The following is a 25569-nucleotide window of genomic DNA, read 5'->3' on the forward strand; positions in this document are numbered from 1 at the left end:
TATCAGTTATTTACGGGAGGGAATCTGGTTTCACCTGAGAAGGAGCTCACCGAGGAGTTGTATTCCAGTGAAACAAGATGGCCAGTTGGAGGGAAGCACCCACTGAGGAGGAAGTGAGTGGTCAGTGGGTCTTCAGGAGCATGCTGACTGTTGGGCATCTGAGGCCTTACTTTTCCCTGATGGGAAGGAAGTGCACAAGTGGCTGAACAGCTTAGGGAGCAGTGTGCACGCGCACACACACACACACACACACACACACACACACAAGCTGCAGAAAGCCCAGCTGCACTGTGGAGTCTCCTCGTGAGAGAGCTGGTGACCCCTGCACTCTGTGTGTGTGTGTGTGTGTGTGTGTGTGTGTGTGTGCGTGCATGCATGCGTGCACAGCACGGCTGCTTTTGGTGTGCTGTGTTTTTTACAACCTAAACCATTCCATTTCGTGTGCCATAAGGGTAATAACTGTCGCAGCCTGTCGAGCATGGACCTACTCCATGTGTACATGAGCACGCACTGCTGCGGGGCAGCTGACAACAGCGCCGCCCCGGTGTCATGTCCCTGACAGCCAGAACAGCAGCTCCAGATGTGCCTGCTAGCCCCCCAGGTCACACTGTTCCTGCAAATCACATACAATCATTGTCTCTGTCTCGCTGACCCCTCTGCTGCACCTTTGCTGATACTATAGCCCTTTTTACCCAGATACCCGCTCTCATAAATCACAGACCTCTCCTTCTTTCCTCTTTCTGTTGCTCTCCCTCTGCTCATTCCCTGTCCATCTTTGCATCTCCCATTCTCTCATCCTCTCTCGCTCTTTCAAATTCAATTTCAAATTCAACTCTGCTTTATTAGTATGTCAGTTGTGCTTGTGCTGCGGAAGCAATCGCACATAAATGCTTTCTCTCTTTTCCTTTTCTTCTTTTTCTCCCTCAGTCCCTCTCTCCTCCTTTCTCTCTTTCCTCTAGTACTGTCAGTATGGTCATGCTCAGTGTATCACCTCTCTTCCACTGCGCACACACACCTGTGTGCAAGAAGCAGAAATGGAGTGGCTGAGCCATGTCACTCAGCTTTCTGTCATCTGGACTCAGTGGCATCAGAGCTGATTTCCTGCAATGTTTTGTAGAGTTAGGGGCCCCTCTGTAAGCCATTGGCACACAGAGACAGAGTGAAGTGGAGCTGTTTTTAAACTGCTGCTTAGCTGAGTGCAACTGACTTGTTTTTTCAAGCACAGCATCGAGAAGTGAGGAGCGGCTTTTGGGGGTGGCGTCCCCAGGTGCCCCAGTGGTGGCATGCTGATGGCGGGGAAGGGCGTGGGGATGTGGAGGGGTGGCTACAGGGCGGAGGGTGAAACAGTGAGCTGAGATGGTTGCTGCCTACTCAAACAGCGGAGGGAGGGAGGGGGGGGGAACAGAATAGTCACATACCAATGCACATTATCCCACAGAAATAATAATAATAACAATAAAAATCAAGCCCGGGGCATAAACAGCAAGCGCACAAGGGGCCTTGACAGAAATAAACAGAAATGACTGAAAGTTATCATTGCCTGACTTCTGTTCGATGTGACTGGACATCAAGTGATCATCTCTAAAGCGTAGGCTGTACAGGCATTTCATTCAATGGGATTTTAATGATGTGTACATAAAGAAGCCTCTTTAGAGTAGCTGGCTGCTCAGATGGCACATTTCTTGAGTGGTAGTTTAGCTATCACAGGATGTTTCTCTCCTTTCAAACCCGAGTGAAACAGACCTTTTCTCTGAAAGGATGCAGTGCTGCTTGGTGTGATCCCTCTCTGTTTCCCCCAAGTTTGCAGAATGTGATCTGATTGTATACAGGAGCTCTCTGCTGCCAAAGTCAGGCAGAGTACATGATGGGAGTTTACAGTCATGCAGAGGTGGCTGCATTGATTGATACTTTTCACACACTGGACCTTGAAGCTCAGCCATTTGTTGTGAAATCAGGACTGCCGTGATGCTGAGAGTTCTGAACTCTGGGCACCACAGTCTGTCAACAGGGCCTAATAGTTTCCTGGTTGGACCGTATCACTGATCTGCAGGCAGGAGAGAGAAAGTGCTGATCACACAGGCAGACCTTATCAATCCATCACAGACCTGCTTTGCACCGGGCAGTCTTTCTCACTGCACTGCCTTACTGTCAGTGACTAACAAACACATACACCTACAGCCTGAAGAAACTGGGCACACTCTCTCCCAGCCTCCCCCTCACTCTCCTTTTGGCTGCTGAGCACCTTAATCACAAATAAATACATGGAAGTTGATTGACACGCAAGCTTAGTTTATGTTAGACAGTGAATGTTCTGCTTTTAATTTCATTAATACCTGTGATTCTCACCCTAAAGCTGTGCAATCGTGTGTGAGTTGTTTTCACTGTACCACAATCAAAATGATTTATTTTTTATTTTATTTAATATATATTATTTTTATATATTATCACTGAAAGCCAGTTTACATAAAGCTGATGACTCCCGACTAATGGAATCACTGCATTCTGCCCGTTTGTTTTTACTATCACTTAGGACAGACAGTACATCTACCCACATAGTTCCGACAGGTCCTCACATTGAGTCTGGGGGGAAGAACAAAATAAGCAAAGAACAATTCGATTGATTTTTAAAATGAGTTAATGATTGTTTCCTTTCATTTTTGAATCACAGACAAAGACACATAATTACCAGTAATTTGGTTGTGCTCTGCTGTGGCTCTCAAATAACTCTATTGCGTTAGCTCACATTGGATTTCATCTGTCCAAATGTTTGTTTATATTTAACTAATGAATCAAACAAAGGAGATGACATTTCCCTCGATATAGTGCTGTTGTTTGTTATACTTCAATTTTATTGACCTCCCAGTGCTCAGACTCCCTACACCAAATATAACTTCATGGGTTCCCCATGTGTTCCCCATCTTCCATTGGATCAGTGATGCTAGACAGGTCTTCATGATCCTACATGTGGTATCTGATCAGGATGCGTTTCATACTCTCCCATTGTTTCCATTTCACAACTACCCAACTCCATTGACCAGACAAGTCCTGAAAGGGTCCATAGGCTAATGTTGTTTCAAGCTGAAAAACTGTGCTAAAATAAACACATGAAGTTATCTTGAATATGTAGAGTAAAAAGAAAAATGGTTGAAACATTAAGAGCAAAATGCAATACTTACACCATGCAAAAGTGATCATGGAGCCTAAAATGACTTATAAAAATAATATTCTTATAGGTCATAGTGTTTATATGGTGCCTCACAATATGATATGGATGAAATCCAGATGATCTTTCACTGAGTAGGGGAGCAGCGTGTTTTTGTGAACATTGTACATTTACGCTACATATTCTAAACATAAACAGTTATATAGTCTGCTGTGGATGTACTGGCTAAAGAAGCCACTAAAGCAACCCTGGAGAGAATCATCGGACAGATTCCAGGCCCTGGCTGATTCTGAACAGAGAGACAGCTCAGAGACAAAGAGAACCTTTGCTGTGGTTGGCAAAAAAAGGAATAAAAATCGGTCTGTGCCATAAATTAAGCCATGCTCAGAATCACCCCTTTTTGCTTCTTCGAGCCTCATCTTAAAAGTCAGGCAAAGAATTAGACGGCTTCACACTTTTTTTCACATCCACAAATAATTTGGGATTTAATCTCTCTTAGCCTTAAGGAGCTTTGAAGTGATTTCAGCAAACCGCCAGCCGTGTCACACTACTGCGATGGATTGCGGCTAACCCTCGCCTCTGCGTTTTTCTCTGTCTCCACCACACTGTTCACGGCCCCACTCTCCTTCCTCAGGAGCTGGGCTTTTCCTTCTCTTCTCTTTCCTTCCATTCACCTTGCTATCCCCAATTACTGGCCTTAGATCTCCTTATGTTCTCCCTTGGTGTTTCTTTAATTAATGTGCGCGTGTGTGTGTGTGTATTCATAGGCGACACCTAAAAAGCCTGTTATTCTCTGTCATTAACACAGAGAGCACAGGGGAATTACAGTGAAATGGAAAAGAATGAATGCATATGAAGAGCCCTGGCAAAAGCAAACAGGAAATAACTGAAGTGGTCGCTTCCGTTTTTCCCCACGTTGCTGTGGTCTGGCAGGACATTGAGTGATCCTCTCAGCAATGTAGAATATCTGTTCAATGAGGAGTTTACTGCTGTGCATACTGATGGGCCTGTTCAAACAGTTTCCCCTCTTGGGAGCCCGGCCACACTGTCAGATAAAACAATAAGCATTTGCTTTGTCATTACTTCAGTCTGCATACGAGGGAAAAATGACAGCAGATTGTGGTGTGCAGTGTCTTAACCTATTTTTCAATTTCCTCTTTTCCTGTCTCAGTTGGGTTTTAAAAAGGCCCTGTGAATGACTTCAGTGTTGATTGTTTGGGGGCATGGAAAGAAATTTGCATCAAGCTGGGATGCCACATTCTGTTTAATACATGCAGTGAGCTTTTTTGCACAACAGTTAATTGACCTTGAATCTACTGTAACAAATTTAATCAGCTGTCAGAAAAAGGCTGGAGGATTTAATAGTGCTCACTAATGTGAGACACTATCAGAGAGGGACCTGCATTGTGATTGGAGAACGTTTTCAGCAAGGTCTAAAAGGGTGGGGTAAGATGTCTGTCTCCTCTGCCCACATCCCACCCACACACTCACACGCTAACGCACACACAGAAACAGAGTGCTGTGTGAATGAACACACTCCCAAAGGGGCGATGCCATTACAATGTGGAGGCGTCAGGAAGAAGAGGTGCCCGTCAGGCATGTTCAGATGAAAAGGACAGGGCACATCACATGTCAGCAATGTTAGCCTTCTCACGTTGTGAGAATAATGTGTCACGATCGCGTTTTGGGGCTTGTGTGAATAGCCCTGAATGACGTTAGCAACACATCATGGTTTTGCCATGGTTTCACCTTTCGTCTCAGGTCCCTGCAAACAGAGTGTAATTAATTTGGTATTTGTTAAGTGAGTTGAAGAAATACAATATAGTTTAGTTAATTTAAAATCTGTATCCAACAAATACAAATACAATTCAAACAAACTTTGTACTTTAATTGAAGTTTTAATGCTGTGCTAAGCACCTACAACAATAATGTGGGTTTTTTCAATGCCATTTCACCTAAGTGGAAAGGAAGTTAAGAACTCAGGAAGAAAGATCAGAACTCAGTTATAAAGTCCCCCACTGACAGACTCTTCAGAATAGTTCATACATGGATACATGGATTAATGTTTGCTTACATGCAGTTTCTATTGAGCTGACTGGTCATTTTTTCCGCCTGTTCTCAGAAATGTAGTCCTTGGTCTGCAATCCCCTTACTGATCCAGGTCCAAAGTCACTGTCCTATTACATCACTGGACAGGCTAATCAGGTAGGAGAGGGAATGAGAACTTGAGATCATGGGGTTGATAAATGGGGTGGGGGGAGGGGTAAACAAGACATTAAAAGAGATAGAGGGTTACACGGCTTCCAAACCAAGTTTTAGCTATGCTAGTGTGTTGCAGCAGTGATTTTTTCATTGCATGTCCGTTCCGGAATTGTATAGTAGCAAGAGGTTTGTCCACAAGGCTGGATTGATTTCTGTCCAAACTGCACATATGTCGCGGGGGTCAATGTGGAAGCACCATTATGGACCATAATGGAATGCATCCGTCACCACTCTGTTCTGAACTCTGTGAAAACATTCCGTGGCTGTGCCCCATCAGGATGGGAGAGGGGGAAGATAGACAAAGCAAAAAACAGAGCTTCCTGCAGTCCATTTCCTGTCACCCTCCCAACCCTTCGTTCCCTTCCCATGGCCTCAGTGATGTCACACACACGGATCCTCTTGGGGGTGGGGGGTGGTTAGTCAAGGGGCTATTTTTAGTCATAAAGGGTAACGCAACAGCTGAGCAAACTGTCATGATCTTTCAGGTCTGCCTCAAGCCAGTATGATAACACCCCCCCCCCACCTGATGGTGATTCATAACAAAAAATGATTTAGTAAATGTGGCATATGGATTAGAAATACACATACTGCCAAGTAAATTCATACTCTGCACAATGGCTCCTGTTACATGGGTCTTTGCACTTGGCAGAATGTTGTGTGAAGTTGTCATTCTTCCCCTCATTCACCACTCTCTTTAACTCCCTCTATCGTTCCTTGTTGTGTGCCCGTTTGTTGCTGTGTTGGTTGCCTTGGGCGGGGAGGGACAGCAGATCGTGCTTACGCTTTCCCTCCAACTTCCCTAGCCCCTTTTTTCTCCACCCTTTGCTGGCTCACTCCTAAATACTCTGCACATGGCTTGTCCTCATGAATCCACACACTCGATCATCACTCTCTCTGTCTCTCTCTCTCTTTCTGTCCCACTCTGAATGTAAATTACTGTTATCTGTCAGAAAGCAGTGGGGCTGGTTGAAAACCCCTCTCTCTGCTTCCCTTTTCTCCTGTCTCCTCCCCAGTGATGTGGGCGTATTCCTCTTTCTCTCACCCCAGTGATGTGGGCGTGTCCCTCTTTCTCTCCCCCCAGTGATGTGGGCGTGTCCCTCTTTCTCTCACCCCAGTGATGTGGGCGTGTCCCTCTTTCTCTCTCCCCTGTGATGTGGGTGTGTTCCTCTTTCTCTCAACCCAGTGATGTGGGCGTGTCCCTCTTTCTCTCCCCCCTGTGATGTGGGCTTGTTCCTCTTTCTCTCAACCCAGTGATGTGGGCGTGTCCCTCTTTCTCTCCCCCCTGTGATGTGAGCATGTCTCTTTCTCCCTCTCCCCAGAGTCATACTCAGTGGCAGGCAGCGAGGGCAGCATCTCCACCTCTGTGACCTCTCTGCCCCCCCAGGCCTCAGGAAGCTCTGCCCCCAGCTCCCCTGGCTCCCGCCGCTCTGTCAGCACCCTGAAGAAGTGGCTGACAAATCCCGTCCGAAAACTGAGCGCTGGTGGCGGGGCTGGGGGCGGGGCAAAGAATGAGCGGCAGGTCCGCAGGACAGATGGCAAGCCACCCCCTACCCGACAAAATCAGGACCTGGTGACCACAGGGAGACAGGAAGAGGGGGTTACCATCCTTCCCAATGCAGACAAAGAGCTGGTGAGGACATACCCTCTTGGGGTGGATGGCTGGGATAGCTGTATTTCCAGTTTTATATCTGCTACCATGGCACCTTCATATAGTAGTCATACTTCTTACACTGTTCTTTTGAAGAGCTGCAGTATTAAATACCCCCCCCCCCCCACTCTGCACAGCTGCAGTAATAAATACCCCTCTCTGCACAGCTGCAGTAATAAATACCTCCTCTCTGCACAGCTGCAGTAATAAATACCCCTCTCTGCACGGCTGCAGTAATAAATACCCCTCTCTGCACAGCTGCAGTAATAAATACCCCTCTCTGCACAGCTGCAGTAATAAATACCTCCTCTCTGCACAGCTGCAGTAATAAATACCTCCTCTCTGCACGGCTGCAGTAATAAATACCCCTCTGCACGGCTGCAGTAATAAATACCCCTCTCTGCACAGCTGCAGTAATAAATACCTCCTCTCTGCACAGCTGCAGTAATAAATACCCCTCTCTGCACGGCTGCAGTTATAATTGCCCCCTTTCTGTGTTGTACAGGAATGGAGTAATGGAGCAGGTAGGCACGTGGGTCCCACGTCTCAAAACTACCTGTCAGAACTGCTGCAGGGGGCTGGTACACCCACACACATACAGGTAAGCAAGGCCCATGCTGCATTAACACTCATGCACACACATGCACTGACACACTCACACTACACGCATATGCACATTCAAAGTCATACACACATTCACACTCATACACATTAATGCACACACACAGACACACCTATACACATACATATGCACATGCCCACCTGCACATATACATGTGCACACAAACACACACATTCACACTTACACAGTCTTTCTTTCTCTCTTGCTCTCTCTCTCTCATACACACACATGAAGACACGCATGCATACACATACATGTGTCTGTTATTATAGACTCTGTATAACTATAGTCCACCTAGACCTATATATCAACAACAATTAGGGAATAATCAATATATTCTTCACTCAACTGAACTGAAGTTTTTGCATTAAACAAGCCGAGTTCTGACTCAGCTGAGAGTACACATCAGAAAAGATCTTGCTGCTGAGTTCATGTCTTTGTACATCAAACCCACCACTGGACAGTCTGCCCACTGAAGACATGCCCCTTTAACCTATCAACAACCCAGTTAGTTGGGGGGATTAAAGTGGGTGTGTTTCAGATAGATTTATGTTTTTTTGTGGTGTAGTACCACCTTTCAGGCGCAGGAGTGGAAAAACAATGTATTATCTTATGAACAGATAGTTGAAGAAAAGAGTGATTTTGAAGAACTCCCAAATGCAGATGTACTGAATGTATGCTCAAACAGAACCAGAATGTGGTAATGCCCTGGCCTTTTTAGATGCCATTTAATTTCATAGATTCTGTTGCTTTAATGAGATGCTAAAACACTAATTCACGTTGAGATAAAGATAAATGCAGTGCTTCTGTGAACGTCACACCATTATCCCAACTGAGAGACATGTTAGTCGGGGTCATGTTGTACAATATAAAACTGAACCTGCAGCACAGTCATCCTGATTTGAGTGAATGGGAGAACTGGTGCTTAGCTGTACAGTGCTTTACAGCTGGAGCTGGTTACGGTTTCATGAAAGCCCTGCATTAGACAGTGGAGGGGTGGGGTAACAGGAGGCAGGCTGTGAGCATTCAGTCAGACTGCATTAATGTGGCACTGAGGATGATGTGTTGTTTCAGGCCAGGGGAACAGCCCCTGCTGGTGTTTGGTCAACACTGCACCCCCACATGTGCCCTCGCCTACTCGCTGCACGCAAACATGTGCTCTCAGCTGGCGGATGCACGCTGCCTCCCACTTCCGTTCTCGCGGCTAAGCTCCCGCCTCCATGGCTGGATCACAGAGAGACAGGGATGATGACCGTCTTTATTGCCTGAACGACTGGATTTTTACCCTCCATCTGTACACAAACAAACAAACTCTCTCTCACACTCACTCACACCTCTGTCTCCCTCTCTGTCTCCCTCTCTTTCTTGCTCTCTCTTTCCTGCCTTTTACCCCTGACAAATCAAATCAGAAGAACTATAGACAGCTTATTTTACTGCACTGGTTTAAATATATATGAGAAATATGAGAAAATCATTATGATCATTTAAATAATAATAATAAAAAACATATCATGGCTGTTCAAATTCCATTCTCTATTTCACTGGTTTCTCTTTTGTCAAAGTACAATGCCAAGAGTGGCTTATTTTGGGGCTGTCATCAGTTTTGAGCTGTCATCATCAGTTAGGAAATAGAGTTTGAATGTGTATTTACTGTTTATCAGCCAAGGAGAAATTCCTGAGTGGATATGTAAGCTCCTAACCAGTACAATGTGGTCAACAAAACCAAAGAACACTACAAGTGCTTATCAAATCGGGAGTCAAATTTTTCCTTCCAACACATAAACTGTTACACAACATAGACTTGTTCCAAAAGCATGGGGAGGTTTGAGAAACTGATACTACCCCTGCAAGCAAGAGAAATAAAGGAGAGAAACTTTAGATCATGCCTCCTCAGAGAAACTAAAATGTATATCATGATCTCAGCGTTTATTGCGACTCTGGCAAATTAAACAGAAATGGCTTCTGGGTAGGAAAGCAAAAAAGAAGCAGAAATAAAATGAAAAGTGAAGAAAAAAGTGGGATCCCTCCTGTGTGTGTGAGAGTGTGTGTGAGGGGTAGGGGGGTTATAGAGCACATCTGGAAATGATTGGGCAGGGAGAAGGGTGTGTGTGTGTGGGGGGGGGGGGGGGGGGGGGTTGGCGACAATGTGTCAGTCAGAGCTTGGCGGAGCTTGAAATGATCGGGGGGGGATGAACAGAAGCTGCAGAACATGCACGTAGAGGACAGACCACTCACTGCCAACAGCGGTGGCTTTTTATCATGTTTAAAATACACCAAAACCTCCTCCGTCCAGGGAGCTCCTGAATTAAGAAAATGTAATCTATTTTCTAATCACATTTAAATGAATATGTAAACAACAGTGTGGTGGTTAGTATTGATCTCCGATTCCAGTAAGGTATGTTCAAATAGACCACCATTTGGTATGCAATGATTAAAATGTCTCAGTCTTTAGGTTTGCATGATGGGGAGAAGAGACAGTCAGCTGACACAGATGATGCTTACTGGTGCTTAGGAATCCTGTGGAATCCAGTCCATGCCTGGACCAGGTTCCTTCTATCTGAGACAAATCATGTCGCATTGACTTCTTTGGACAGACCCCTGCCATAATGAATGAGCTTTTTCTGTTTTTGAGATTGCATGTGGCCGTGGATTTCATAAAATAAGAATGCCTTAGAGGGCACAGAAGCATGTCTTGCAGCCTACTCTGCGGAAGCGTGTGAGAGTGATGTCATGTGACAGCGCGGGGTCATGTGACATAGCCCTGAGAGCTCCTTTGATCCCAGAGGACGAGTTGCGCATTAATTAGACCTCACCCCATGTTATGATTTGCTGGAAGCTTAGCTGTCTCATGTCAACTTCTGAAAGGAGCCTGAAAGGCAGAAAATGGAGATTTACCCTGATTTATACCCTGAAAGGTCTTGGAAATGTGATGTAGGCAGCTGAAAGTTAGCTAGACACCTATGAGTTAAACATTGTTTTGTTTTTTTGTGGTCTGTACTGGTTGAGCCATGTGATAAGAGAAGAAAAATCTATTCTTTCCTGCAATACTGCTGAAAGAACATTGGTACTTGTAATCAGGTGTTTGTGTTCTACGGTCTGGTGAGCGGATGACATTGTCCAGGAGAGGCCAGATGAGCTGGGTCATCTGCAGGGGGCTTTAGACAGAATTGTACATTTGTGAGCAGGTCAGGAGGGAGGCAGCAAAAGGCCAAACCGAAATGTAGCACAGTGGAAAACCCAAACATTCTACCATGGAAAGGAGGGAGGAGATTATATTAGATAAGAGGTTCCTTTTCACCCTTTGTCAGAGAGGGTAATCTCTGAAACTATCTTCTACTTTGGGAAAGGCAGAAAAAGAAGAGGGGTGAGCGTAGGAGCTGAACTCATCCTAACACCGTGGAGGATCCAGGCCAAACAGCTCCCCTGCCCTCACCCTTTGTGATTGACAGCTGTCTTTGTGGAGCTGTCTGTGCTTGCAACTAGAGGGTCCCTCTCCTGTGCACTGTCTGCGATTTCAACACTCTGCGCCATTACCGCTGACAATCGTGTCTACGTTATCATTCCCACACTGTCACTGTTGCCTGACTGCTTGTCTCCTGTTGCCCCGGCAACCTGCATCATTACAGTACGACATCCATGCTCCATCTCCCTCTCTCTCTCTGTCGGTCTCTCCCTCTCTTTGTCTAAAATGCCTCCCAATTAGGTTTCCAACTCCCGTTTTTTCCCCTGACATTTCAGGCCCAGTCGTACTGCACGTCCCTTTCATTTCTCACTTCGTCTGTCCTCCTAATCTTTTGTGTCTACAGTATGTCTCTGATAATAAGTCTGCAGAGCTTTCATTCAAAGAAGAACAATGAAAACAAATGCTTTAAATCCAAACGTGTTTTTGGGAGCATGGCCACAATTTCCAAGGGCTATGAGCAAAACTATTCTCCGGTACACCACATGCAGCACAAGATTTGTGTTTTCTCCCAATTTCCTCATCTTCCAGGCTGCACAGACCCTTACTTCTCCACTTGATGTGGAGATACTTTGCGAAGAGGAATAAATTATTCATGAATTTGCAGCAGAATCCATCACCCTTTTCCCCTGCCTTTATCTCTTGAACATTAAGATTATGGCATTATAAAACTGCTTTTATGAAATGGAATCAACTGATGCTAAAATGCTCGATGTTTGCTCTGGGCTCTATGGTGTGAGTGCATCCTGCTGTTAGTGTGTGCTTTGCATGCTGGGGGGAGATTGGTGTTTCCTTGTGTGACTGTGGCTGTCAGGCACTTATAAGTGGAGACACGACTATAGGGAGATGGTCTGACTTACTACAGACTGTACAGGGACTAACAGACACACACACACACACACACTCCCTCATGTTCATTTTGTGATTCCTTATTGATGGATCACAGCCAATTTCTTGCTTTATGAAAGCATGTCAAGGATAAAAACAGTCATTCCTTCAATATTTTGCACAAAAGTATTTGTCTTTAGGAAAAACTTCTTGTTTGTGTGGACTCCATATAATGAAATATTTCTCTGTTTTTATATAACTAGGATAACCAGTCTACCAATCCACTTGGAGATGAGGATGGTTCCACCGTAATGGATGACACATCCAGCCAATCATCAGCCACGATAGACAGCGAGGAAGAAAGAAGGAGTGCCTTAGAGAAGAGCATGTATGTGTTCCACCAGAACAGTATCCTCATCCATTCCTATCAGTGAAAGAGAAACAAAGTTTTGACCATAAGCTACATTATGGTTAGAATAAATCACGGGTACAAAACTCCACCGTCTTTAGCTTGGTCGAACTAGTTTAATAACGTTTTAAATTGTAATTATGAAAGCTAGTGAAGTCAGACTCTTAAGTGAGAGATAAAGCAAGAAATGGTGAAGAACTGTGTTTTTAAATAACAGAGACACTCTCTCTTTCTTTCCTAGGTATGTTCTTAAAGAACTCATAGAGACGGAAAAGCTGTATGTGGATGATCTAGCGCTCATAGTGGAGGTAGATGTTATTACACACAAGTATAGGCTATTTACTGTATACTGAGTATTGAATAAAGCATGTTAGATAGAATATTATGAAGCCTTGTCTTAACTGGTTAATGTATAATTATCACACAGTGCAGTTTTGGTCTTGTTCTAATAGAACCCTTTGTAGTTTACTGAAATTTTCTGATCAGTTAAATTAAGAAGTGACTAATATTGCAATAGTTAACCTGCACCTTATGGGGGTGAAATGTTGTATCCTTAATTAAAACAACAACAGTTGTCCTGCTCTTTCTCACATGAGAATAACTGGCTTGATTTGTGTGAGCCTTATCACCGAGTTTTTCCTTCCCAAGTGTCGCCCTGACCCAGGCTGCTTGTGTGCTCCTGATGCAGGGGTACATGGCCACTATGAATGCCAAGGGGGTGCCCGAGGACATGAAGGGAAAGGACAAGATTGTATTTGGGAACATTCACCAGATTTTTGACTGGCACAAAGAGTGAGAGCCCCCCCCCCTCAGAAACCTGTCAAAGAACAGTGTGTGCGTGTGTGTGTGTGTGAGTGTGTGTGTGTGTGTGTGTGTGTATTCATGTGAGAGAGAGAGAGAGAGAGAGATGTCCATACACACGTCCTGGTCAGTCTCTTCCTCACCCAGCATGTGCCCTATGTCCCCACAGTTATTTCCTGGGGGAGCTGGAGAAGTGTTTGTCTGAGCCAGAGAGACTGGCCCAGCTCTTCATCAAGCATGTGAGTGCTGCCGTCAGCTGGGCTGTCACATCCATGCACGGTCATGCACATCCACGAGGTGGGGTGGGGCAGAGGGTGGCTACTTCCTGTGGCTGTTTGTCACAATAGTCAACAGTGCTGAGAAAACACAGACTGTTTTAACACATACTCTGTTTCCTGAGTCCTGTTTCTTCTGTCCCACTCTATTTCTGTGCCTCGTCTGTTTCCCACCCAGCGCTTTGTTATTGATAGCTCTCTTTTCTCAGAACTCTTCAGTTTGAACAGTTGCTCAAGCTGGCTGTTGTCCAGATGTGACTGGACTGGTCAGGAAGCACAGTTTAAAAAAAAACAAACAAAAAAAACATGCGTAATAAGATCACAAAACTGCAAAGCGTAATAATAAATGCTGCTGCAACAGTGTTGCAGGGTGTAGTGCTTTGATGGCGCTGTTTTGTTCCCCTCAGGGAAGGCAATCGATCCTGAACCCCAGTGCATGGTTGACATCATGCAAAATGAGCTGGAGAAATTTAAGAACAGTTATTAAAATAAACAGCTGTGCGCGTGACTCGGTCCCCGGTCTGAGGAGGCGCGGCCCGAAAGGCAGGAAGTTCTCAGTACACACACGTAGCTGGGAGGCGCATTGTGGAGGGGAGGCCCTGCAACAATCATTTGAACTTTTCACAGTCTTGTGGCTTCTGCCCCAGTTCCAGACCACTATTATTTAATAAGCCTAATGGGTTTAATTAATTGGATAGAATGAAATCATTCTCGTCCAGGTCACTGAAACCATTTAATATTATGGAGTACATCCTTTGGGTAATAAACTTAAATAGACTTTTGAAAAGTAAAAAAAAAACACACACAACATCACGTCAACATGCAGAGCTGCAAGAGTAAGGAAATAGGTATAAGTAAATAGTGTTCTCTCTGTCTTTCTCTCTCCCTCTCCCCTTCCTTCCCGCCATCTCCCTCCCCAATGATGGGTCCACACAGGAGTCTTTTAAAAGCAGGCTCTACACCAGGACCAGATGAGAGTGGAAAGGATTGGATAGCTAACTCATTTAGCCACTGTTATCAGTGGGTGTAATGCAGTGTAAACCAGATTCATTACTGTCAAAACACAGCTACAGTATAGGTGCTCACTCCGATCACAGGCTGAGCCTTCATGTCCATGCTATCTGATGGTTTCACCTGGGCTGTGTCATTAGCTGGTTATAACTGGGAGTCAACAGCAGTGCCACAGGCTTTTGTTCCATCTGCTGCCAAACCTTTGTGGGATGTGCCTAGGCATTGGGCCAGAAATGAACGTGCATGAATCTGGTTCAAAATTCAGTTTCACACGTGGGGCTGTAACCAGGTCCAATCAGGAATGTCTTGGGATTGTCTGAAAGGTGCAATAAAAGCCCCCAGCAAGGGTAGATCTGGCAGCTTCCTGGTGGCCAGGAAGACGGAACTGGCTTTGAAAGTGTATGGTAACATTCAGGATAATGTGTATTCCACCCGAGCGCCTACCTACTCACACAAGTCTGCATTACAGCTGGAGTCTGTGGCAGTGGCTCTCTGCTGCCAATTAGTTATGCAACACTGCTTACCTGCAAGAGAGCATGTCCGCTTCAAAGCATCGCTTAAATCCACATAATCATTTTTCTAGGGTTTTGAGTCAGAGCAGCATTAATGTGATAGTCACAAATCAACCTGCCATTGAGTCCTCACACTTTTCAATGATCCTCCAGTCAACAGCAGTGCTCGTTGTCCACAACAGATATGCGTGTGGTCTGAATATGAGAGTTAATGACAGGAGAGAGAGGCTTCATTAACTCTTAATGGGTGCCACATACTGTCAATCGCTGACTTATTTAAATCAATCAAGACTTTGCTTTCCAAAATATTTATTAATACACATTATTGAGTCCCAGATAACATGATAGGTCCACTGATTCTGGGGTTCATGGAGCCTCATTCTCTCCCCACCCATGACATTTGGTCAACTTAATTGTAAGCTTCCCCAAAGTAGTCCAGATGTTGACCTCTTGTGTTCTGAGAATAGCACAAATGCTGCTAATAACTTAATAAGAACTGGTGATATTTACAAACCAATCCTTTCTTTCATGTTTTGAAACATTCAGAGAGTCCCTCCAAAAAATCATATTCATACATAACATGCATTGAGCCGGGAATTTGCTCTATTTTGTACTGTATTTTTATTCTTGTTTCACTCACTTTTGCTTGTAGCCCTGCTTCCAAAACATGACTAGATATTGCTGTGTCACTGACCATAGCCTTCCCCTGAACAGCCTGAAGCAAGATCTCTGTGTCACATGGTCTGTTTATATAGTATCAGTGTAGTGAAGTGGTCAGAGAACTAGACTTGTAACAAGAGGCTGTTGGTGTCTTACCTTTTGGCAAGGTACTAGATCAGAATTCCCTCAGGCAACATCCAGCTGTGTGCATGGATAATGTGTTAAATTTAATCTCTGTGGCCTGGATATATAAGCAATGCTACATGTAGATGTTTCTTTATTAAATTTTATCTGTGTATTTGGATTCCAGGAGAGACGCCTCCACATGTATGTGGTCTACTGTCAGAACAAACCCAAGTCTGAGCACATTGTGTCCGAATATATAGAGACCTACTTTGAGGTAAGTGCCTCTTTAAAAATCTGTGTTGGCTCCGTGAGTAAATAAAACCAAAGGATCCCAAGCACTTACAGATGCACCGTTGGCTTGGTGTGTGCTCCAAAGCACTTGGGCTTATTTAGGTTTATCCATTGGGTTTATTTTCAAACACATGTTGACTTTTACCAAGTTCCATTTATGTACAATGATCTACAATGGTCTTGAATCATAACTGTAAGGTAAACTTTTGGTGATATATCAGCAAGCAATCCTTGGTGTCCTTTGAAGGACACAGATTACTATCTCTATTAACTGGTTTAGGCTGTCTGAATGTGTTGTAAATAAAGGAGTAAAAATTACAGTGAGTAGCTGTCACACTGCTCAGCCATATGCAGGGAGAGAAAGGCCAGGCTGTGAGAATGTATCTTTCTGTCTGTACCCAGGAGCTGAAGCAACAGCTGGGACATCGACTGCAGCTGAACGACCTGCTCATCAAACCTGTACAGCGAATCATGAAGTATCAGCTCCTGCTGAAGGTGAGTCATGGCCCTGCCCTCTCCCACCCCTGAACCCCCTCCCAATACCTCTACTCCCCACCCCAGGGCTTCTCAGCAAGGGCAATAAATGGCCTTCTGCTCTGACTTTTGTTCTGCGTATATCACTCTACACCATCGCACCCTGAGCACTGCAAATACATAGTTGCCGGCCTAATGAGGTGGAACAATGAATTCAATAAAGCTGTTTACAAAAAAAAAAACACAAGAGAATGTCACATGGCAGAGACTGGTGAGCTGCAGACAGGGGAACGGGAGAGCTTGCTCTACCTATCACAGAATTATCCTGAACCTGTGCTTAATGGTTTCTCACAATTAATGAGCATGCAGATCGAAATAAGCACATTGGCAGGCGACCCCTTTTTCCTTTTACTTTGCATTTGATACGGTAACTCTACTTCCTTCCACTTCACATGAAATTGCTTCAGTCGCACTGAAGACAAGCTTGCTTTATATCCCTGCTCTTTGTTTTATTAAAGCTGTTTTAGTAGGACATGCACAAAGATAACACAATGACATTAGAAACAGTTAGTTTAGTAATAAGGAGCCAGCTGCAGCAGGGTGACACACAGTAAGGATTTCAACCAAGACTAACAGGCACAAGGCCATTTCAGCTGTAAAGATACATTCCCTGCCTCCCCTATTAATCATAACCAAGTTTTCCTAAGACCAGGATTTGCTGTGAATGCACAGAGACCCACACAGAAAGAACAGCGTCAAGACATGACACCAGTCAATGTCAAATGGCTAACCAGACAATTTGAATAATGCAACAGATGAGAATTAGTGATCTTCATTTGAAAGAATGAATGAATCAACTGTATATAGTCAAAAATACAGAGAGAGAGAGTCATCATATTAACACTTATTACTTGCTCCACTTCAATCATTTTGGGCCCAGTTACAAGTAATCGGACACTCAAACATGTGCAGTGGGACATAAAATGCAAAAAAGCATTTAGAATTTCAATACAGTGAATTTAATATCTCTCATTGATTACGCTGCATCTACCACATATAATATTTAAAGAAATAAAACGCTTCAGCTTAGCATGGAAGTGTCAGGATGCCAGTCAATATGGCAGGAATAAGAAAAACACTCATTGGAGGGAGGTCTTTCCTCTGGATTGAATGATATTCATTGTCCCAGTGTAGTGATAAGGATACTGTGATGTAAAAGGTGTTGCCACTCATGACTGGTGGATGTGTTGACTTTTCCCATGAACAGTATAGAACAGCATGAAGAGCATCAATGCAAGCCACTATGATCAATTCAATTCAGTTCAATTCAATTTTATTTGTATAGCACTTTTTACAACACAGGTTGTCACAAAGCAGCTTTACATTGATCCCAGGCCTGAGACCCCCTGAGAGCAAGGCAATGGTGGCAAGGAAAAACTCCACAATTAACAGGAAGAAACCTTGAGCAGAACCCAGCTCAGAGGGGGAGCACATCTGCTTCTGGCCGGCACTGGGCAGATAGAATTAGAGAGAGTCTTAAAGTTGTACAATGTACTTTAAGGGTCTGATAACATGGCAATTCAATTAATCAACTATTTAAATAGGGAATGTAATGAGTGAAATTTAGGCTCATAACATTTTATAATGTAATTGCTTATGCAATTTGAATGATTCAATCTCATATCACAGTATCTGATCTAGTATCATTTCAGTGTGATTAGAAATGCTACTTTTTGGTACCATCGGTACATGAATTAATTGGAACAAAAAAAAATGAATTGCATACATTTTTCGTGCATAGTGAATGTTAGAACCACACATACTACTGCATGTTTATAGTTATTTTCATACAGTTTCATATAGTTTTTAAAGTAACACAGCTATTTCTTTAACTTCTCTATGTTTCCCCAGGATTTCCTAAAATACTCCACCAAGGCAGGGATGGACACAGCAGAGCTAGAGGTACTGCATGCATTGTATCTCAGTCAAAGGTGCTGTGACTACTTTGATGGTGCCCTTATAGGAGTCTTTTTGCCATCTAGTGGTAAAGTCATGGCGTTGACTTTTCTTTGAAAGAGCTATGTACTTGGTGATTGAATGGGAGAATGAAGGAAACTGATGTTACGAGGATTGCTTAGTCACTGCCAGAAAGCACTTTAGACCATAATTTAAAATGCTGTGTATATGCAGGAACTATTGACAAAGTGTAAAGCCTTGCTTGTCAGCTTTGTATGCAAGACTTGCTGAGCACTGAGGTGACACACAGCTGATATTTAATGGCATAGACTAGCAGAAATTCTCACAGCCATGGTGGTATACAGTCTTAACCTGGACCCCATGATGTTACCATTTTGAAAGCTTCTCTGTGCAATTCACTGCCGTCATGGTTGATGGAGGGCTTTTCCTGTTCTCAGCAGTTAGGTGACGTACCGCTCTCCCTTTATCTCTCTGTACCAGAAAGCGGTGGAGGTGATGTGTTTTGTGCCCAAACGCTGCAACGACATGATGAACGTGGGGCGACTGCAGGGATTTGAGGTGAGCAGACCCTTTTGCAGGTTATTGAAACCCCACTGACAGGGCAATGTGGGGAGGTGGACTGGCTCAGTAAACAGCACGCATCGTTTGGAATGGTGCAGCCAGATTATCTCATTTATTGGTGGATTTAGCATTTTAAATTTGTGTAAACTTGAAAGATTTACAAAGACATTTGAACTTAAATTTCTGTGTATGCTGTATTTCCTAATTTGGCCCCTGGTATGAGTGAGCTGTGAATTTACACCTAGTGCATATTGGCTGTATAAAAGGGGAAAGGAGGAGTAAAAAATTACATTATTTACTCAAAGGCCTGGCTTAAATACTCGCTCCAAACAGGGGAAGATCACAGCACAGGGGAAACTGCTCCTACAGGATACGTTCACTGTGACAGAGCAGGAGAGTAGCTTCCTGTCTCGTGCCAAGGAGAGGCGGGTCTTCCTGTTCGAGCAGATTGTCATCTTCAGTGAGCCAATCGACCGGAAGAAAGGCTTCTCTCTCCCAGGATACATCTTCAAGAACTGCATTAAGGTATTTTCCTTTTTATATGAATATTTACCTCCCAAAGGTCCCAAAAACACAATCACCTCAATGTTTGTGTATACATGCAAATATGAATGTGTGTGTGTGTTTGTGCGTGGGGGGTGGACATGGTTGTATACACATGCACTTGTGTGTGTGTGTGAACATTTGTGTGTTTGAGAATGTGTGTGTGTGTTTGTGTGTGTATGAGCCCTCTGCTCCATGCTCCAGGTCAGCTGTCTGGGAGTGGAGGACAGTGTGGACGGAGACCCCTGCCGCTTTGTGCTAACCTCTCGTGGAGCAGACGGGATAGTAGTGCAGTTAGTCTTGCAGGCGGCCACACCTGATATCCGCAGAGTCTGGGTCAGCAATGTGAGCCAGATCCTTGAAACCCAGCGCAACTTCCTGAATGGTAAGTGCTGACAACAAGCATCCCAGCCTGAAAATCATCACTGAGTCCTAAATTACCCATTAGCTTAATGCTAGTACAGCATATCCAATTGTGAACACACCTCTGCGTTATAATTCTGTGTTACCAAACTTTGTCCTCAGCTGCATTAGTCAGGCTAGCTAGTTAGCTGTGATATATTGCTGCCATACTACAACCTGTACATTAACCATTACATGTCTTTATATGGATGATCAAATTATCTGCCATTTCTTCCATTTTGGACTCTCCCTTTCACTTGCTAAGCATACTACTGCATGATAGTGTGCAATGTCGGACACATCCATCTTCTCCTTATGTTTATCCTTTGACCTTTTGTAACGGGTGGTCTCTTGCGTTGTGTTTTTTTTTTTTAATGTGATGTTACGTGGGTCGGCGAGCGAGCGAGTTTCGAACCGAGGTTCTTACTGCTCGCTGCCAACCCCTTAAAGCCAGCGTCGTTGCCAGTTGAGCTAAAGGCAAATTGCCGTTAGCCTGTCGGCGACAACGCTACTTAACCAGGTCTCAGGGGGAGTGACGTAGCCGCTGCAACCACTCGGCTACCTGCTACCCGCTACCTAAGGCTTTACGCAGGACTCACACGAGCTAATCACTTCAGCTCCGCTACACTTTGACCCATGCAATACATTCTTATGCAATTCAATAGCAGTTCACCATTTACCTTCACTGAGACTGTGGAGCCTTTCTTTCTGTCCATTTCTTCTACCTTTAAGAGTTTCAGGAGTGTAAAATAATTAAAATAATAATGGAATAAATAATTAGAATTTAGAAATTATTATTTTTTAACATACTTTTAACATATTTTCTGTTGTTCTGTATGTTCTGATTATTTAATAAATAATCATGTTTTAACTGTTTTTAATAAGCCATGCTTTGTTAATAAATGTTGACACATTAATTAAATGTGGACAACAAGAGAACAAATGGGTTATGAAACTAAAGTGTGATATATTTGAAAATAGTGAGTAAAAATACAGATAGGCTCATTCAAGAGTATGTACAATGATGGATGTGGATGTTAACTATTTAGAAGTTGCAGCTGAGGAACACAGAAGGCACACACTGTACCCATTCCAATGGGCCATGATTTGAGTCACTCACCCCTTCTTCCACCCTGCAGCCCTGCAGTCTCCGATTGAGTACCAGCGGCGTGAGAGCAAGTCCAACAGCCTTGGCCGCGCCATGCGGGCCCCCATGGCCTCAGCCTCTGCCCTTCGCCCTCACTCCTCCGCCTCCATCGACCGTCACCGCCTGCCCTGCTTGCTCTCCTGCAACACCTCTCTGCCTTCCCTCTACCTGCCCAGTCATGCCCCCTCAGACCTGCACCCCCAGCTTGAGGTAGGGCACCCAGCCGTCTGGCTTCACCTCTGACACCCCAGGTCCAGGGTTTCTGCTAGGATTTTTTTCTTGGCAGTCCATTGTCCGGAAAGAATTTATTTTACCGGACAAATTTGAAACTTACCGGTCATGTTTCAATAACAGTCTATGTTAGAAACACAAATATAATGTACACCTAGGTTGATGAAAGAATGACAACGACCTCAAATCAGTTTGACTATTTAATGAACAGTAATGATTAAACAAAACAAACAGTAACGATTGAGCAAAACCTCAATAATAGCTGCTAAAATGTAGGCTATTATGAAAAATCTGTAACCTGTAACATCTGTAGCCTGTTAAAAAAAAGGCTAGGCCTACATGGCATCAAATGTAGCCTATAGGCTATCAGGTAACATTTTATTTTCTCATTTTCTTCATTGCGGCAAAGTCCTCTGCTGCCGACTTGAAATCAAACATGTCCAATGTGTCTTTGAAGCTTGCAATGCGCATAAGCCGTGTCACTCTCTCTTCCTCCAGACGACTTCGCAGCTCTGTCTTAATTCGATTCTACAGAGAGAAGCCCTTCTCTGCTGGCACGCTTGACATGGGCAGAACACAGGCAATTTTAGCCAGTGTAGCCCAGTCGGGGTACAGCTTGCTGAACTCATAAAGGCTAAGGCAACTGATAAATTGCTTCAAAGTTGAATAGTAGTGGACCTAGTAGCAAGTATCGTGCAATAAAAGAGCTCACCCTTTTGGGGGAAAAAAGTACTGTAGGCTGTTAATAGGCTGTTTCGCTGTCAAAACACAAATGTCCTGTTTAGGGATAGTCTTCGTTATAGCTACGTTTTGTAAGAGCATTATTACCAGACCTTTTCACCGGCAAGTTTTTAATTCATCAATTTTTTATTACTTTAACGGAAACCCTGCCCAGGTCTGAACTTCAGTCTCAGCCAGTGAGCTCCAGACAGGGGAGGCAAGAAAACTCTCCCTTTGCACTGATCATTTATTTGATTATGATCTTGAATCTGTTTCATAGGTGTAAATGCATATCTATTTAAACAAGGATCAGCCATCAACAGCCATGACCTTCTTAACACTTCACATAAAATCATTTCAGTTTTTAGTTAGAGCCCAACTGGGCTTAAGTTAAACCAAATTCAGCTCTCTTTGTTGACAGTATTTTTTAATGAAGGGAGATTTTTTTTGTTTAAATTAAAATTGTTGAATGCGAAGGGCATATAGCAGGGAATGTGATGCTCTAACATCAGGCACAATGAAGTAAAAAATCAGCTGCTGATGGGGATCCTCGTTTTGCACAGCAGCTAAAAATAGGTTATCAGTTTAAAGGTAAATTCTTTGCCTCCCCTATTGCTTGCACACAGGTTACCACTGGGTTTCTAGTGCATTGTTTAACCACAAACAACAGGATGCCGCTCATCCTGTTCGACTGGTCAGGCTGACTCTGTGTGCTGTTGATTTGGTCTTGTATTGTCTCCTCAGAGGTCCAGCACAATCAAATTTATTGTTTTGTTTTTTCAGTTTATAGCTGCCCATAAGTCATTATGCTGAGCACAGAAAGGCATGCACTAAAAATACTCAATTGTTCAGAAACGAATGGTACAGTATCATCAAATATTACAAAATCTGAAAGTGAATTTGCGGCCCTCCTCTGAGGAGAAAATGGTACAAAGTGCTGTGACAGAGCCCTGACTTGACCTGAGATGCAAGGCGGCATTGTAGCATAGTGGTTAAGGAGCGGGACCTGTGACCAAATAAGTTGCCAGTTTGATTCCCCGCTGGGGCACTGCTGTTGTACCCTTGGGCAAGGTACTTAACCCCAAATTGCCTCAGTGAATATCCAGCTGTATAAATGGATAACATTGTAACTGATGTAAGTCGCTCTGGGTAAGAGCATCTGCTAAATAATGTAATGTAATGTAAATGCACTTTCTCTCTCTGTTTCAATGTGTTTGCAGTCTTCAAAAGCACAACACACCCTCCTGGAATCGAACCTGGATTCCCAGATGGTGTCTCCTGCCCATGTTCATCTGGCTTTCACCGAGCAGCCTTCCCTACCCGTGGAACCCCAGCACTGCCTGGGCATGTCCAATGGGCTATGCACACAGGTATCCAATACAGAGGGCAAAGGCCGCCCTCTGCTGCGAGTAATGGACAACTACATCCTTTAATCTACTCACAATTATGGTGTGCGGTGAAGTCCACACTATAAGAGGACAAGGAGTAAGAATTCTAAGTTTAGTTATGCCAGAATGGCAGAAATAGGAGGCCAGATTCTGAGACATTGACTTTTTTGCATTCATTTTGAAACAGATTCCCTACCACTTTAAAAATAGCTACCTCTATCCTTTGCTGAAAAGCTTGAGGGTCACATATCCTAGAGTTTGAATCCTTGATACATCAGCCCTCAGTCTTGCTGTGCTGTGTGTTGTGCATGGCTTGATTACTTTTTAAGACGGTCAGAACATCCTGTTGTCATTCTTCAGTGGTACAGAGGTAGTGGTGTGTAGAATCAGGACACTGCGCATGAGGGAAACAGGTCTGTCCTCAGATCGTGGATGTTTCGTTAACAGAAAAGCAGTTACTCGGCTTGTATCTTATTTGCCCAGGCTTGGATGGTCTGATGCAGAACAAACAGGAAGCAGTCAGGACAAAGAGGGAGAGGCCAGAGATCACTATCAGAGTCCTGATTGCTTGTTTTTGAGGGGTGTGGGTGACAAGATGGCATATGAGAGCCTTTCAGCTGTCTGAGTGTTTGGAAAATCAGGCACAAAAATGCTGAGAAAAACAGTGATTTCAGATGGCCAAATTAGAACTGTCCTCCTAAAAAGCACTCCAGCTGCTGTTAAAAAATCTGTCATCTGTGGTGGTCTCAGTAACTCTGAGGCTCAGTGTAAACAGTGGTGTTGTGCTTCCCAGACCCCACACCCATCCCATCTCCCACCCTTTCACAGGCAAAAGGAAACAGAGAAGATTTTGAGGAAAAATGGGGGTCTCTGGAAAAATCTTTAAAAAAAATTATTTGTCACTTGCAATTGTCACTAAAAATGTCTTTAAATCGTTAAAGCCCGACAGCCGCAGCCTACATCCAAATTCACATCCCTTCTTCTTGGTTGACTTGCTCATGTAGTGTTCATTGCTAACGATGCTAGTTGCTTGTCTATGTGACAAAGTGTGGACGAGAAAAATAATTTTGAATTTACATCAAATTTAATCATAGTTACAATCTGCATACAGCTCTGCGTCCATCTCCACACCCATTAGGCTACTCTTGTTTGCATTAGCCTACTCATGAACTCGTCATTGCATAGATATGGAACACATATCACAAGGAAGGGCAGAACCGGAGCTTTGTAATGATGCTAGTCACATATTTGTACATACCGAAGCAATCACGTTATGAAGACAGATCAAACTTCTGCAAAGTAATATCTTCACCCATTTTCTCACTCCTGCTTCTCAGTTGAATAAGTCACGAAGTCCCTATCACTTCACAACATACCGCATATTAAAATAAACAGCAGAACTCTGTGCGACAAAGCATTGTCAAGTAATCCAGTTTTGAAATCACAGCAAATTTCTGCATTGTCTCCAACATAGGGCTGACATTACATCCCACTTTGTATGAAAAATAAACACAACATAATGTATTTGCTGTTCATTGCAATGATTCAAAAGTTGTGGTCAAAAGACGTGCACAAGTTTTCATAAAATAAAGCTAATCGTCATACATGGACCCATAAGTTTTGTATGTTTGTCTCACGTTACCCAAGTTGCCAGATCGTCTATGAAACAAAATCTACACACACAATCCACACACTACATACAATTAATTATTTACTTATTTATTTACTATCCAAACTCCCCAGAAAAACCTCCCGTATTTTGAAAACTAAATGTTGGCAGGTATGGGTAGGGGGGACCCCCCGATTGCCACTGGGTATTTCGCACACTGCTTGTATGCCAAAGGTTGCACGTTCAATTCACTGCTACTCTTGCTTCAGTCAGCATCAGATACTTTTTATAACCCAAGTACCTAACATGAATTACCTCCATAAAAAGTCCAGCTGTATAAATGGGCATTTAAATGGGTAAGTTGCCCTGGATAAAAGTGTCTGGTGAGGAATTAGATGATAATATCAATGCTTGTTTTTCCCACCTCAGCAGACACCTCTGTTGTGGCT

General features: G+C 43.8%; 1 protein-coding gene across 3 annotated transcripts in view; it reads left to right on the forward strand.

Annotated features, from left to right (window-relative positions):
* arhgef25a (Rho guanine nucleotide exchange factor (GEF) 25a) overlaps window positions 1–25569 on the forward strand; it is a 73188-nt gene that overhangs the window by 43892 nt on the left and 3727 nt on the right. For all 3 annotated transcript variants that reach the window (XM_036532803.1, XM_036532804.1, XM_036532805.1), the window contains 14 exons: window positions 6745–7055; window positions 7579–7674; window positions 12247–12371; window positions 12634–12700; window positions 13081–13184; window positions 13363–13432; window positions 15962–16051; window positions 16471–16563; window positions 18454–18504; window positions 19000–19077; window positions 19414–19605; window positions 19828–20008; window positions 21165–21382; window positions 23344–23493. In XM_036532803.1, coding sequence (XP_036388696.1) covers window positions 6745–7055; window positions 7579–7674; window positions 12247–12371; window positions 12634–12700; window positions 13081–13184; window positions 13363–13432; window positions 15962–16051; window positions 16471–16563; window positions 18454–18504; window positions 19000–19077; window positions 19414–19605; window positions 19828–20008; window positions 21165–21382; window positions 23344–23493 — 1826 coding nt within the window. The remainder of the gene's footprint in view (window positions 1–6744; window positions 7056–7578; window positions 7675–12246; window positions 12372–12633; window positions 12701–13080; window positions 13185–13362; window positions 13433–15961; window positions 16052–16470; window positions 16564–18453; window positions 18505–18999; window positions 19078–19413; window positions 19606–19827; window positions 20009–21164; window positions 21383–23343; window positions 23494–25569) is intronic.

This window comes from Megalops cyprinoides, chromosome 7, assembly GCF_013368585.1.
Source record: "Megalops cyprinoides isolate fMegCyp1 chromosome 7, fMegCyp1.pri, whole genome shotgun sequence".
Lineage (NCBI taxonomy): Eukaryota > Metazoa > Chordata > Actinopteri > Elopiformes > Megalopidae > Megalops > Megalops cyprinoides.